Source organism: Lepus europaeus, chromosome 15 (genome assembly GCF_033115175.1).
Source record: "Lepus europaeus isolate LE1 chromosome 15, mLepTim1.pri, whole genome shotgun sequence".
NCBI classification, from domain to species: Eukaryota; Metazoa; Chordata; class Mammalia; order Lagomorpha; family Leporidae; genus Lepus; species Lepus europaeus.
The window spans coordinates 25,465,360-25,481,458 of record NC_084841.1 but is presented as its reverse complement, the minus strand read 5'-3'; the positions used below and the strand labels follow the sequence as shown (position 1 = coordinate 25,481,458).

The 16,099-nt window shown below is 43.1% G+C and overlaps 1 protein-coding gene across 1 annotated transcript in view; it reads left to right on the top strand.

Annotated features, from left to right (window-relative positions):
- GOLPH3 (golgi phosphoprotein 3) overlaps positions 1 to 15,885 on the top strand; it is a 45,262-nt gene extending 29,377 nt beyond the window's left edge. Inside the window, exons 3-4 of the mRNA XM_062212014.1 lie at positions 3,577 to 3,691; positions 13,960 to 15,885. Of these exons, the coding sequence (XP_062067998.1) occupies positions 3,577 to 3,691; positions 13,960 to 14,384 (540 nt within the window). The 3' untranslated portion in view covers positions 14,385 to 15,885. The remainder of the gene's footprint in view (positions 1 to 3,576; positions 3,692 to 13,959) is intronic.
- The last annotated feature ends 214 nt before the right edge of the window (positions 15,886 to 16,099 follow it).

The window sequence follows — 16,099 nt, the reverse complement described above, 5'->3', positions numbered from 1 at the left end:
TTATGCCACAGCACTAGCCCTTATTTATTTCTAGAGATTTATTTATCTGAAAAGCAGAGTTAGAGAGGGAAAGACAGAGTTAGAGAGGGAAAGACAGAGTTAGGGAAAGACAGAGTTAGAGAGGGAAAGACAGAGGTCTTCCATCTGCTGGTTTACTTCCCAAGTGATTGTAATGGCTGGAGCTGGGCAGATTTGAGCAAGGAGCTTCTTCTGGGTCTCCCATGTCAGGGGCCCATGTACTTGGGCCATCTTCCATTGCTTTTCCAGGCCATGAGCAGTGAGCTGGATCAGAAGTAAAGCAGCCACAATGTGAAATGGCACCCTGTTGGGATGCTGGTGCTGCAGGCAGAGGATTAACCCAATAATCAGCCCCTCCTGTACGGTATTTAAAAATGAGAGTTCTTTCCCCGCCAGAATAAATAGAAAGTATAGGCAGGGTGTATTCATGTACCACACTTATTACTGAATTTTCTTATGAAGTCTGGAACTTATTCAGTGATTCATTGAATAGTTCTAAGCAGAAACAGTAGGATTTCATGAGATTTATCTCTTGGATCAGAAAGGAGAATATTGATCAGAACTAGAACTAGTTGATGGACACTAGTTAGGAGACTTACAGTGAATGACACCCAGATAAACTAGAATTATGACAGAGGTGATAGGGAAGTGATACATTTGGGACTTCCTGTGATGGTGAACATGTTATTTATCTGGACTGTCCGGTGTCTGTGAGCTATACAGTAGAGTACTTGAGTGGCTAGTGTGTACTTAAGTGTCGCTAGAGTAAATTGATACATTTTATAAATGAAAACACAGGATGTTTGAAGGCTTTGTGTGGAAACAAGTTTATTTTGGATACCTCTAAGTTTTAAAGACTTATTGCATGTTAATATTTTGGCTGTATTGGATTAAGTCAGATATTGAAATTCTGCCTATTTCCATTTAAAATGCAACTAGAAAATTTAAGAGTAGATGTGTATCTTGCATTGTGGTTCTTTACTATATTTCTGTTAGGTCGTGCTGTCTGTGGAATACATACTTCATATATATTTTAACCTTTCATAAGATTGAGCAAAAAGTAGAAAACCCTTTATTGAGGACAAACACATGAGAGGAATGTCACTTTATTTTTAAAGATTTATTTATTTGAAAGAGTTACAGAGAGAGGTAGAGACAGAGAGAGAGGTCTTCCATTCCCTGGTTCACTCCCCAGATGCAATGGCTGGAGCTGCATTTTAATAGCTAACAGAAAGGTAATAGATTGAATTTTGATAAGTTGCAATTTGTTGCATAGCAGATGGTGTGAATGCAAGCCACAGGGATCCAGTACTTGGCTTGAGTACTTACGGCATGTTCTTCTCTAATTCCTACCTCTGGATTTTACTGCTGTTATGATAGTTTCTATATCCCAAATGGGTTTTATAAAAATTATATTAAAAAATTCTATGTATTCAAAGCTGTTGGTATTTTCTTTAAGGTTTCTACTAGTGATGGCAGGTTTTTAAATTTATTTGAAAGGCAGAGCAACAGAGAGAGAATTCTTCTCTTTACTGGTTACTCCCTAAGTGGCCCAAACAGCCAGATCTGGGCCAGGCTGAAGCCAGGAGTCAGGAACTCCATTCAGGTTCACCATGTGGGTACAGGAGCTCAAGCACTTGGACCACCTTCTGCTGCTTTCCTAGGCGCATTAGCAGGCAGCTGGATTGGAAGTGGAGCAGCTGGGACTTGAACCGGTGCTCTAATACAGGATGCTGGTGTTGTAGGTGGTGGCTTAGCTTGCTGCATCACATCGCTAGGCCCAGGGGTGACAGTTTTTTTTTTTTAAGATTCAATTTATTTATTTGAAAGGCAGAGTTAGAGAGATGGAGAGATATCTTCCACCCACTGGTTCACTCCCCAAATTGCCCCAACTGCTAGGGCTGGGCCAGACTGAAGCCAGGATCCTGGAGCTTCTTCCAGGTCTCCCACTTGGTGCAGGGGCCCAAGGACTTGGGCCATTTTTCCTCTGCTTTCCCAAGCACATTATCAGGGAGCTGAATCAGAAGTGGAGCATGGGGCCAGTGCAGTGGGGTAGCAGGTGAGGCTGCTGGCTGTAGTGCCATGTGGACGCCGGTTCAAGTCCCGGCCGCTCCACTTCCGATCCAGCTCTCTGCTATGGTCTGGGTCCCTGCACCCGTGTAGGAAGACCAAGAGGAAGCTCCTGGCTCCTAGTTGGCCCAGCTCTGGCTATTGCGACCAGTTGGGGAGTGAGACAGCGGATGGAAGACCTCTCTCTTCTCTCTGTGTAACTCTGACTTCCAAGAAATAAATAAATCTTTGAACCAAAAAAAAAGGAAGTGGAGCAGCTGGGACTCGAACCAGTGCCCATGTAGGGTGCTGGCATTGCAGGCGGTGGTTTTATTCACTGCGCCACAACTCCAGGCTCGGTGGTAGCAGCTTTAAAAAGTGTTTCTCACTACTCAAATTATATTTTCTATTTAAGTTTCTATGTTTTATTTGTGATAGAAGCTCAGACAGAAGCTCAGGGAGCCAAATCTTTTTTTCTTTTTTTAAGATTGATTTATTTGTTTGGAAGGTGGAGATCTTCCATCCACTGGTTCACTTCTCAGATGGCCACAGTGGCTAGGGCTGGGCCAGGCAGAAGCTAGAAGCCTGGAACTCCATCCAGGTCTGCAACTATCTGGTCTATCATCTTTTGCCTTCTCAGGTATGTTAGTAGGGAACTGGATTGGAAGTTGAGCAGCCAGGACTAGAACCAGTGCTCATATGGGATCCTGGTGTTACAGGTGGTGGTTTAATCTGCTGTGGCACAACACTGGCCCCCAAAAGTCTTCATTTTTGCTCCCAATTTGTTAGCTAGTTGTTAGGACATTTATTGAAAATTTTGTTTTTCTATTAATGTGAACTACTACCATTATGTACTGAATTCCAAGTAATTGAGTCTGTTTCTGGAACTATTACTACATTAAAAATGGACTTTTGGGTCATCTAGTCCAAGGCTCAGGAATGAATGGAATTATAGTGAGTATAAACTGTGCTAGCATTTTGTTTTACTGATTGTTGCACAGTAGCTTTTTTGTTCACGATAGTAGGCATTCTAATTGGTTAAAAACTGGATTTCCTTCACATAGAATTATTTAAAATGTGAGCTCTGATACTGCGTGAACACTTGACTTTAAGTATGATGGTTTTTTTGCATAGTTATAGTTTTTATTTAATGAGATTGAGTCAGAACAGGCATTGAGGCAAGTGTTGTGGCTTGGTATGTTGAGGCACCGCTTATGGTTTTGACGTTCCGTATGGGCACTGGTCTCAGCTGCTCCACTTCTGATCCAGCTCCCTGCTAATCCATATGAGAAAGCAGTGGCAGGTGGTTCAAGTGCTTGGGCCTCTGCACCCATGTGGGAGACCCAGACCTGCCTGTTTTGGCCATTTACAGAGTGAACTGGGGAATGGAAGATCTCCCTGTGTCTCCCCTGTAACTGCTATTACTCTGCCTTTCCAATAAATAACTTAAAAAAGGCAAAAGTGGGCAGGCATCAGTGGGTCATTTCATTTTTCTTGCTTACATTGTAGGTGATCTGTAAGTCGGATGCTCCCACAGGGGATGTTCTCCTTGACGAAGCTCTGAAGCACGTTAAGGAGACGCAGCCTCCAGAAACCGTGCAGAACTGGATTGAATTACTTAGCGGTAAGCGGCTGTGTGTGAACTACAAGCTGAACTCTGTTGCAAAGATGATGTAAAACTTTAGAATTCTTATGAAAGGAACCTTTACACAGTAGCCAGAAAGCCCGTTGAGTTATTTAGGCAAACTTAACGGTAGTATCAGTAACTGAGAAAAATAATGGCTTTTAAAATAAAATTTCCCTCTGAGCAGGTCCTAAATGAGGGATCACATGCTCCTCAGAGCCCCTTCGTCATCAGAATTGCTCACTGCTCCTTACTCTGCACGGGCCACGCTGTGGTGACAACCCCACGGCCTCCGTGGTTCGAGCAGGGTTTGCTCCGCACTCAGGCTGTCAGCCACAGGCCGCTTCATTCTCAGCTCCTGGGAAGGGAAATGCGTAGGAACTTGAGTAGTTGAGGAGGAAATGGCGTAAGCCTTTGAAGGGTAGGAATGAAACACACAGAAGGAAGTGTAATTGTTCAGAGGGAATGCAGGACCTGGTAAAGCTGGCGAACCTGTCCTCACAGCCACACCTGTGCTTCTGCTTGGTTTTCAAAACAGTGTCGATCACTGGTGTAGAACGAGGAACAGCATTGCTAATGGTACAGGCTTACAAGCGACATGTGGTCATATCTCTGGCCAGAGCAAGTCCTGTGGGCTCCCCTGAGTTTAAGGAGAGAAAGTGCTGCTGCTGGACAGTACCAGTGATGGTTACGTTGCTGTTACTTGCGTGTGTGTATAAGCTCCTGAAGGGTGGGACCAACACTGCCTTGCTCTTCTCCACTGTCAAGTAATCTGTAGCTTTTGTATGTATTTATTGTCATTTCTTCTGGTGTTCAAACATTGCTATTTAAATTGTTTAAAAATAATTGGATGCCAGAAATTGGTAAGTAAGATGGCATTTTTCTTATTGATAAACAGTTTCTAAATTAAACCAAGTCCTATTATGAGGACATTCTTCTGTTGGTGAAATAATTTATTTTTATGATTATTTAAAAATTAAATCCATTTACTCCATTGTTAGCAAACAGGACCATAACAGACACTTTACACCTATGTAAGCATCACCCCTCCATTTTGTTGGTAGAAAGCATAAACTTATTCACAAGATTATCTTGATAATTTTGAATTTTTTTGACCATCCTCTGACAGATTGCGGATAGCATTTTTCTGTTTATGCCAGTGTGTAAGAGAAACTTTCACCTCTTGCTACTCCCCATGCCCCACGCTTGTGATATGGGTGTTGTCGTCCGTTGCAAGTTCTCTCTTGCAGGAATATTTTAAGAATACTTTGTCCATTTGATGGGGATTTTTTTTGGCTAAAATAGAGAATGTAAGCCACAGGTCCAGAGCATAGATGAACCTGTGACAGTGCCCAAGTGCTCCTGGATTAGCTCTCCTTACTGCTATTACAACAGGGACCCAGTGTCAACGCTACTTGTGAAGTACCAGCAAGAACATCTGTTTCAGATAAAAATAGAAGTGCTAATAACTTCTAACTATCTTGATGGATCATTTTATAACTTCTCTAGAGATCCCTGACCTACATAGTCTTTGGGCCATTCTTGTGCTGAGCTGCCCGTATTGGCCGTTTTCTGATCTGGTAGTTCAAATTAAACTTTGTGGTTAGAGGGGCTGGTGTTGTGGCAAAATGGGTAAAGCTGCCTCCTACAATGCGAGCATCCCATATGGGTGCCAGTTCTTGGCTGCTCTATTTCTGATCCCTGCTAGAGGCCTGGGAAAAGCAGCAGATGGCTCAAGTGCTTGGGCCCCTGTTACCCATGTGGGAGACCTCAAAGAAGCCTCTTGCTCCTGGCTTTGGCCTGTCCCAGCCTTGGATATTGTGGCCATTTGGGGAGTGAACCAATGAATGGAAGATCTCTCCCTCTCTCCTTCCCTGTAACTGACTTTGAAATAAATCATAAAAAGAAATTGTGATTAGAGTCCCAACTGGCCAAAACCAAAAAAGACTTGCTCAAAGTTAGTTACTTTTTTTGGCAGAAAAATTACAGTGCTACGGAATCTTCAGTGGAATCTAATGGGTTTTGCCTTAACGTCCGGTTGTTGATGCTGATTTCAGTTGATACTGATTTCGGTGTTTGCAGTTGCTCTACTCATAAAGATCTCTATCTTATATCACATGTTCTAATGGCACATGAGCTTTGGCTCAACTGCATACCTTACACCATGAAATTTCCTCTGATAGCTTTTATACCTTAAATTAGTACAGCATACACAGGTTCAGTTTCAGCATTTAATATACATTCAGCGAAGTAATATTTGATGGATGAGCATAAATGCTGAACTTGGTTCTCAGCTTGGGCTGCTGTTGCATTATTGTCACCTGATTGAGCATTGAAGAGGTGAGATATCTAGATTTTTCTCAAAAGTCTTTAAATGCAGTTAGGATTCTGTAAAACAGTGTCCATTTGGATTAGGAATTTGAGTAAGACGTGAGGCTAACAGTTTGTTCTTTTTAAACAGTGTGCTGTGAGTTTTTGGTTAGCTGCAAATGCTCGAGCATTGCCTGTAGCGGTTCAGTCCTTGCTCCCAAGGTATCTTGGCATAGAGGAAGGGAATCCAGAAAGGGAGGAGAAATGAAGCAGATTTCCTCTTTAAATTATGAAAATCTCTGCTTCCTATCTAGTGAAAATACCGAGATAGCTGTTTGCTGATTAGATTTTTCTTTTTGTGGAGAGATACCTAAGAAAATCTAGTAGTTCAGAGAAAAGGGAAATGCTTAGGAACTTTCGTAGCTGGAGGAGGAAATGGACCTTGGCGTAAGCCCTTGAAGGGTAAGAATGAAACACACAGAAGGAAGTGTAATTGTTCAGAGGGAATGCAGGACCTGGTAAAGCTGGCGAACCTGTCCTCACAGCCACACCTGTGCTTCTGCTTGGTTTTCAAAACTGTGTGCTGTATTGTATTGTTGAGGGAAATGTGCACAGGTCATTGTATGGTGATGACCTCCGAGGTAGACAGCACACAGTAGGCCTATCTCTGATACGGAAGTAGAGATGCTAGTAAAGCAATCTGTGGATTAGCTTAAAAATTAATATATCAGGTAAAGACTTTAAAGACTACTGTGTTTAAGTGTAAATTGTTTCTGACTCTGAAATTTTAAGACGTGAGCTTGCTCACTTTGGTCACAAGGTGTCACTAGACTGCCAGCTGTAAGAGCAAAGCTGCTCTCAGGGAACTTGTATGCAGTGGGATCGCTTAGCTCCCTGTCAGTGTCATTCTTACCTGAGTTGATTGCTGGGCAGGGGACATCAATAACGTTGGAAGAACTTTTTCCTTGTTGTATATCTTTTTGTACTTTTCTTTACAAAAGTAGGAGCTATAAAACTGTACATTTTAACTTTGCTTGTTAATTAAGTCCCATTATATATGAAGGGTCTTCAAAAAGTTCTTAAAGTGCATATTTTGAAAAAATCATGCATGGGTTTCCAAAACCTTTTACACTAAAGTAAAGGTGCCCTTTAATTCTGTGAAGTGCCATCATGTGCAGTGAATGATAGTGTGGAATCATAGTGACATCTTTTCAAGCACTGTTCATTCAGTAAGTCAGTCATTTATTACAAAGTAATTAAAAGATGTTCAATGTTATAAAAGCAGCTAAGTCTCGGTAGCTAGTATAGAGAAACCTTTCTTTGTATATTCTCCCCAATAAGCCATCTTCGCCCTCCTATCCCTGCTTGTACTGGTGACTTAATTATTTTAATTCAGGAGAATTCTATTCTTTGGACTTAGCTTAATTTAATTATTTTAAAGCAAAAGGCAAAGACTTCGGAGTACTTGATTTTATGCACCACAAACAGTATTTCCCGAACTGCTTCAGCCTTCTGCGGTGAGACTTCCTCATTTTTCGAATGTCTGAGGAGACCTGAATAAATCCCTTTTTTCTGGAGTGAGCACCTAAGGTTTGCCCTCCTCTAGAGGTGTTGTTCCAGAAGTTTATATATATATTAGCCTATATATATATATATATATATCAGTTTAAATTTCCAAAAGTCAGTTAATACTGTCTAATTCTAACATAATGCTTTGGCTGCCTACCTATCATTGAAATTCGAAAACAAAAATAAAACTCACATCGTCTAGTAAAAGAAGGAGCAGGCATTTATTGGGGAAAGTGTGGATTGGCACGATAATAAAACATGGAAGTCAGATAGCTATGGAGGAAGATGGGTTCCTCCACTCCAGGGCTGCTTATAGTCTGTGCAGAATCACTGCCATGCACTGTGTTGTTTGCTTCTGCCTGGAATGCTGTTGCCTCTTCCTCTCCTAGGATGTTGGATCCTGCAGGATTTGCAGATGTAGCTCCAACATCCTTTCCACTGTTAACTTTTCTAGAAATGTTCTTTAACATTTAGACACAAATAATTTCTTACTCCTCTGGACATTGTGTTCATATATATATATATATTTATAATTATGTGTGTGTGTGTATATATATATATATATATACACATATATATATATATATAACAGAGTTAGGGAAAGACAAATCTTCCATCTGCTGGTTCACTTTGCAACAACACTGGGGGCTGGGCCAGGCCAAAGCCAGCAGCCTTGAGCTCTATCTGGATCTTCCAGGTGGGGATTAGAGGCCCCAGCACTTGGGCCTTCTTCTGCTGCCTCCTCGGGTGCATTAGCAGAGAGCTGGATTGGAAGTGGAATATCCAGGACTCCCAGCTGGTGCTCACATGGAATGCTGGCATCACAAGCAACTTAACTCACTGTGTCTCATTCATATTGTTCTTGTGGCCCTATTGATCCTATTCTGATTTTCTTCTAGTAGAGCTAGCAGTATGTATTCTTGGTACCTAATATGATTCTAAAAATATTATAAATTCTGTATATTCTCTTATTCTGCACACAAGTAAACAATAGCTAACAGTTTTTGAGAGCTTATCATGTATCAGGCTCTAAGGTCCACACACCCCGCCCCCCCCCCCCCCCCAAGATTTGTTTATTTGAAAATGAGTTACAGAGAGAAGGAGAGACAGAGATATCTTCCATCTGCTGGTTCTCTTCCCAAATAGCCACAACAGCCAGGGCTGGGCCAGGTTAAAGCCAGGAGCCAAGAACTTCCTCTGGGTCTCCCAAGAGGGTACAGGGACCCATGCACTTAGGTCATCTGCTGCTGCTGCTTTTCCCAGGCCCTCAGCAGGGAGCTGGATTGGATGCAGAGTAGTCAAGACACAAACCAGCGCCCATATGGGATGCTGGCATTGAAGGTGGCAGTTTTACCTGCTACACCACTATGCCAGCCCCTGTTCTAAGAATTTGATATATCTTAATTAAAGCCCTGTGGCTTGATACATTTGTTATTCTTACTTTATGTGAGGAAGCTAAGAGAGTGTTAAGGAGCCTTGAAGAAGGTTGTACAACCATGTCATGACCAAGTTCAGTTTCAGACTTAGAAGTACTCTTTTTTTTTAGATTTATTTATTTTACTTTAAAGAGAGAGAGAGAGAGGGAGGGAGGTCTTCCATCTGCTGGTTCACTCCCCAATTAACCGCAACGGCCGGAGCTGCGCCTATCCGAAGCCAGGAGCTTCTTCCCTGTCTCCCATGCTGGTGCAGGTGCCCAAGAACTTGGGCCATCCTCTACTGCTTTCCCAGGCCATAGCAGAGAGCTGGATCAGAAGTGGGGCAGCCAGGATTCAAATTGGCACTGATATGGGGTGCTGGCACTACCACAGTGCCGGCCCCCATCATTGAATTTTCACACTTTACCAGTCCCTGGTTTTACAAAGGAGATCACAAAGTGTAAAATGGAGTTCCCTATCATTTATTTTTTTTAAAAGATAGTTCCCATTTTCTCTTGTATTTTCCTGAAGTCACTTAGATATTTATAATCACTGTTTTAAGTCCTTTTTACTAATTCTATCTTTTATTATTTTTGAGAGTATATTTGATTTGGATGATAGTTTCTGTTAATTTTTTTCTTTTAGTTTTGGGTCACTTTTGCTTTTAAAGTTTAGTGTGTATGTGTTTTAAATTGGATCCTGGAAATTGCAGATATTAAGTTGTTGAGTTCTGAGTTTTGTGGTCTTTGTTTTTTTTAAATCTTTTTAATTAATTAATTAATATATTCTTTTGACAGGCAGAGAGGGGATAGTGAGAGAGCGGGAGACAGAGAGAAAGGTCTTCCTTTTCCGTTGGTTCACCCTGCAGTGGCCGCTGTGGTCGGCACGCTGATCCGAAGCCAGGAGCCAGGTGCTTCTCCTGGTCTCCCATGCGGGTGCAGGGCCCAAGGACTTGGGCCATCCTCCACTGCCCTCCCAGGCCACAGCAGAGAGCTGGACTGGAAGAGGAGCAACCGGGACTAGAACCCGGGGTGCCAGCGCCGCAGGCGGAGGACTAGCCTATTGAGCCGCGGCGCTGGCCGAGTTTTGTGGTCTTTTAAAAAATTTATTTAGAAGCCCCTGTGTGGCATAGCAGATGAAGCTGTTGGCTGTGATGCTGGCATACCATATTGGAGTGCCAGTTTGAGTCCCAGCTGCTCTGCTTCCAATCCAGCTCTCTGCTAATGTGTCTGGGAAAGCAGCAGAAGGTGGCCCAAGTCTTCGGGTCCTTGCCATCCATGTGGGAGACCCAGATGGAGTTTCAGGCTGCTGGCTGTGGCCTGGTACAACCGTGGCTTTTGTGACCATTTGGGGATTGAAAAGTGGATCGAAGATCTTTCTCTGTCCCTCCCCCCTGGCCCCATTCTGCCTTTCAAATAAAATCTTTTTAAAAAATATTTTAGAGGCTGTGTGTGTGTGTGCACACCCATGCTGGTTCACTTCCTAAGTACCTATAATGGCTGGGGTTGGGCCAAGGCAGAAGGTAGGAACTGGAAATGTATTCCAAGTCTTGCACGTGGGTGGTGTCATGCCATCGTTGCTGCCTCTTGGGGTCTGCATTAGTAGGAAGCTGGAGTCGGGAGCTGAAGCTGGGAATTGATCCCAGGTATTCCTACTGGGATGTGGGCACCTTAACTGGTGGGCTAAACGCCCGCTGCCTGTGAGTTTGTTTGATAGGGAGGTGCTTGTCGATCGGCTGGTGTCTGCACTTTAAGGTAGGTCTAGTGGTCTTCACTCCAGGGCTGCTTCAATCCTTCTGGTTGTCATTGAGGTCTGTCCCCTTAGGCTAGTTGGTTCTCAGATTTTCCCCAGCTCTGTGTTAGATCTTGGAATGGTTTTTTAAAATTTTTTGGCGATTGTGTGTTGCCTAGCCTTGTGGAATTTCTCACTTTAACAAGTGCGATTAGTTTTCAGCTTAACACTCGGGAACACGAGGCAGAATCCTAGACTGCTTCTCTTTGAAGCTGTGTCTTCTCCAGTACTCTGCCTTGCACAGTCCAGCTGCCTTCGCTGGCCTCACTCTGATCTCTGCCTTTCTAAACACAGTGTGACTGCTGTGCTTTGTTGAGGTCTTCCTGCCAGCTCTCTTGCCTGAGATGTGCCTCCAGGCAGTGAGCTTGGACAATCTGAGGCTCACTTAGATTTCTCTCAGAGGTCACAGTTCTAGGCTGCTTTTTGACCAGCATCTGAAAACTGTTATTTCATATTCTGTTGTCCTTTGGTGTCATTGGGAAATTGCTTCCAGGACCCCTCAAGGATACTGAAATCCAGAGATGTCCAAGTCCCTTGTATAAAGTAGCGTAATGTTTGCATATGACACACATCTTCTTGTATACTTTAAATTATCGCTACATGACTTACAATACCTAATACAGTGTGAATGCCACGTAGATAATTAAGCCATGTTGCTTAGGGGATAATGACAGTTGAGATCTCCCATGTGGGTGGCACCACATCACCACTGCCTCCCAGGGCCTACACATGGTCAGTATGGATTAAAGTTTTTCCCTTAGAATACTTTTGATCTGTGAGTTGTTGAATCCACAGATGGGGACCTCCTGGAAACTGAGGACTGACAGCAAGTCCAGGACTGATTGAATGTTCTTCTATCTCACATTGTTCAGTAGTAAGTTGTAGAGTAAGTTAATTTTGTCTGTGGCCAGCTGAGTAGTGACATGTTTGATGGCAGCGCTGTTGACTAGAACTTTGTGTGGGACTGAGAGTGTTCTGTTCCTGTGCTGTCTAGTCGTTTTCCACTGCCACTTGTGGCTGTTTGGGCTTGAAATGAAGAACTAAATTTTCAAAAATTTTAAAATTTGCTTTTGAGAGAGACACACAGAAAAATCTCATCTGCTGGTTTACTCGTCAGAAGCTTGTAACAGCTATGGCTAGGGTGCTGTGAAGCCAGGAGTGGGGAACTCAGTGCCAGGTCCTCCACATGGGGAGCAGGGACCCATGTATTTGAGTCATTACCTGCTGCCTTCCAGAGTTGCTTTAGCAGAAGATGGAGTGGGGAGCAGAGCTGGGACTTAGCCTCAAGCTCATGTACTCTGGTCTGGGATGTGAGCATCTCAGTTAGCATCTTAACTGCTGCACCAAATGCCTCCCCACCTCCGAATTTTTAAATTTAATTTAATAGCTCCATGTGGTTAGTGGCTCCTACTATGGACAGTGCAGCTTAAGCTTTGCTCTCAGTATTATAAAATGTCAACCTTACAGCTTTTGCATTTAGTGAAAGGGCCTATGACTGATCTTTTTTTAAAAAAGATTTATTTATTTGAAAGTCAGAGTTAGAGACAGAGAGAAGTCTTCCATCCACTGGTTCACTCCCCAGTTGGCCACAATGGCTGGAGCTGTGCTGATCTGAAGCCAGGAGCCAAGAGCTTCTTCTGGGTTTCCCATGTGGATGCAGGGACCCAAGGACTTGGGCCATCTTCTGCTGCTTTCCCAGGCCATAGCAGAGAGCTGGATTGGAAGTAGAGTAGCCAGAACTTGAACCAGTGCCCATATGGGATGCCGGCACTGCAGGCAGCGGCTTTACCTGCTCCGCCACAGCACCGGCCCCTTCTGTGACTGATCTTTAATATGTTCTAGTTTAGAAAATTAATGTAGGCCGGCGCCGTGGCTTAACAGGCTAATCCTCCGCCTTGCGGCGCTGGCACACCGGGTTCTAGTCCTGGTCAGGGCGTCGGATTCTATCCCGGTTGCCCCTCTTCCAGGCCAGCTCTCTGCTATGGCCAGGGAGTGCAGTGGAGGATGGCTCAAGTGCTTGGGCCCTGCACCCCATGAGAGACCAGGAGAAGCACCTGGCTCCTGGCTTCGGATCAGTGCGGTGTGCCGGCCATGGTGGCCATTGGAGGGTGAACCAACGGCAAAAAGGAAGACCTTTCTCTCTCTCTCTCTCTCTCTCACTGTCCACTCTGCCTGTCCAAAAAAAAAAAACAAAACAAAACAAAAAAAAACATTACCAGTGTGGCGTTTGGCCTAGGGATTAAGATGCCTGCACTTCTTAACAGAGGGCCTGGGTTCACGTCCTGTCTCTGCTCCTGACTCCAGCTTCCTGCTAATGCACACCCTGGGAGGCAGCAGTGATGACTCAAGACGTTGGGTCCCTGCCATCCATGGGGGAGACCTGGCCTGAGTTCTGACTCCTGGCTTTGGGCTTGCCCAGCCTCAGCTTCTCTGGGCATCTAGGAAGTGAACCAGCAGGAGGTAGCTCTTTTGTCTTGTCTTTTGTTTTCGTTCTCTCTCTCTGTCTCTCTGCCTATCAGTTAAATTTGAAAAATAAAATAGCATTTCCTGAACAGGCTTCCTGTCTTTATAGGCTGTGTGGCTGTGGCAGTTTCAGGAATAGCAGAGAGATCAGGATGTTGTGTTCTTTATTTTATTTGTCTATGTCAGGGGTGGGGAACATCCGGCCCACAGGTCGTGTAAGGCACACAGAATCATTTGGTCTAGCCCTGCCCAAGGCAGCTGCAGGCAGAACTTGAAATTCAATAAATCTATAGCAGGCTAATTTTTAAATTGATGATTTTGTATGGCCCATGAATGATGCTATAAATATCCAAATGGCCCTTGGCAGAAAAAAAGGTGCCCTACCCCTGGTCTGTGTTGATGACCGGTGTAGAGAAAATTCTGTTTTGCTGTATTGACTACTTTTTGACAACAGGTGTAAGGAGGCTGGAACATAATTTAGTATCTTGCTCATTTCCCATGGGCTAGGTGTAACTGGTTGGAAGACTGATTTCAGTTTAGTCTTTGTGTGATTGCTTTGTTGAGAATATGTGAGGTGCTTAGAATCCGAAGGCCTGATCCTGAAGGTGTTGTGGGCAACTTGGGGAGAAAGACATTCACTGTTCATTGTAATAGTGTCAACATTTTGCAGAATTATCAGGCAATGCCTGTCATATCTAACTTCAGACATCTTTTGTTTAGGTGAGACTTGGAACCCATTAAAATTGCATTATCAGTTAAGAAACGTGCGGGAACGATTAGCTAAAAACCTGGTGGAAAAGGGTGTATTGACAACAGAGAAACAGAACTTCCTACTTTTTGACATGACGACACATCCTCTTACCAACAACAACATTAAGCAGCGCCTCATCAAGAAGGTACAAGAAGCAGTTCTTGACAAGTGGGTGAACGACCCTCACCGCATGGACAAGCGCTTGCTGGCCCTCATCTACTTGGCCCACGCCTCGGATGTCCTGGAGAATGCCTTCGCTCCTCTTCTGGATGAGCAGTATGATTTAGCCACCAAGAGGGTGCGGCAGCTTCTCGACCTAGACCCGGAAGTGGAGTGTCTGAAGGCCAGCACCAATGAGGTTCTGTGGGCGGTGGTGGCGGCGTTCACCAAGTGACTGCTTGGAACAAAGCATTCTCCTTTCTCCCATGTAAACCAGTAGTTTTTTCTTCTACTGACTTCTGGTTTTCTGCAATTTGTACTTTCCCATACTGTAATTGGCTTTTGTTTTAGAAAATGGTGGGTGGCTTTTTCTTTTTCCTATGTATGCAGGATTCTGCTGGTACGAGAGGCCTTCCTCTTTCTGTTTTTAACAACGTTTTACTGCCATATTGGCATTCCAGTCCCTGTTGGCAGTCTCACTGCTACCTGCTTTGGGTTCTGGTACTTTGGCTTTCAGAGTACCCCAGGCCTCCTCCTCACATGCACAGCTTTTGGATCCCCTCAGCTTGAATCTCCCACATGTGCATGTCCATCTTGTGTTCCGCCTGCGGTTCAGACAAGTGTCACACACGGCCTTCAGCTCACCAAAGGTAAATATCTGTATCTATTAGGACATTTTATACATAGACCTCAGTTGAGAGATGTATACTTAGCAAAATTATTTTTAAATTGAAACAGCAAATACTTAATATAAAATGCCCCTTGGATTTTGCTTCCCATGTAAATCTATTGTATTATTACACTTGTTATAATTTTAACTATTAAGTCATAAAGGTCCAGTTGTTTCACAAAGCCAGTTGGGGACGGGCTGCATTCCAGTTATGCTGTATATAGTTTCAATTATATATAAATTGCCCCTTCTCTGGCCACCCCTGCCCATCTTAGTATTTTGCAAGATTTAATTAATTGTGCACCTGGCGCCCCTCATTTGCCTCAGTCATTGTTATTTGATGGTAAAATAGACCTCTCATTGAAGGAGAGAGAAAAGATGTGGCTCTGATTGGTCTCAGAATTTTTTGAGTTGTGCCATTCATGGTACTTTTTGCCTATGCATCTCCTTTCTGGATTTTTGGGGGGTGTCTTACTATTTTTATAATTTCTGTAGGGAAGAGGCTTTTGACCAGTACTAATCTTGAGTACAGTTTTTTTTTCTTCTTTTCTGTCCACAAGTAAATTAATGTCTGCTCTGAAATGTCATTTATCTACTCACACTTTGTTCGGGGGAGAAAAATCAGATATCAATCCTAGCAGATGTTGCATGTAAATTGGTAGCAAGTAATGACTACAACTCAGATGATTAAGAATTTTGTAACAGAAAAGCTCTGCTATGTTTTAATTTTTATATACAATTATGGTTAGCACATCGTAAGATTATAAACCTTTGCTTTTTACAAGTTTATTTTTACTCTTTATCACTGTTTATCATACCACCATTGGTTTCACAATGTAAATATTATACATTGAACAAATTAAATGTCAAATTTTGTATTACCATAGTTCATGTTAATAGTGGGGCTTTCAGGTGTCTATAAAGATTTTTTTGGTTAACATTCATTGCAAAAGTACTAGATGGTGTATAACTCTAGAGTTGAATTTGAAGGGATTCCTAAATATGTATACTATCTTTTTATCTGAAGTAATAAATAAACTATGATCTTGAAAGTGCCTGAATCAGAGCAAGTATGTCATTTGTGTTTTTCTGTTCTCCATTCCATGTCTTACAGATGAGATTTTGTTTAGTATAGCACCTTAATATTTCAGTGCATGTTTGGCAGAATTTTTCTTAAAGAGCCATAATGTAAATATTTTAGGCCTCATGGACCGCACAAGGTGTATGTTGTAACCACTTGACTACTGAGTGAAGGCTGTCATGGATGGTAGAAATAAATG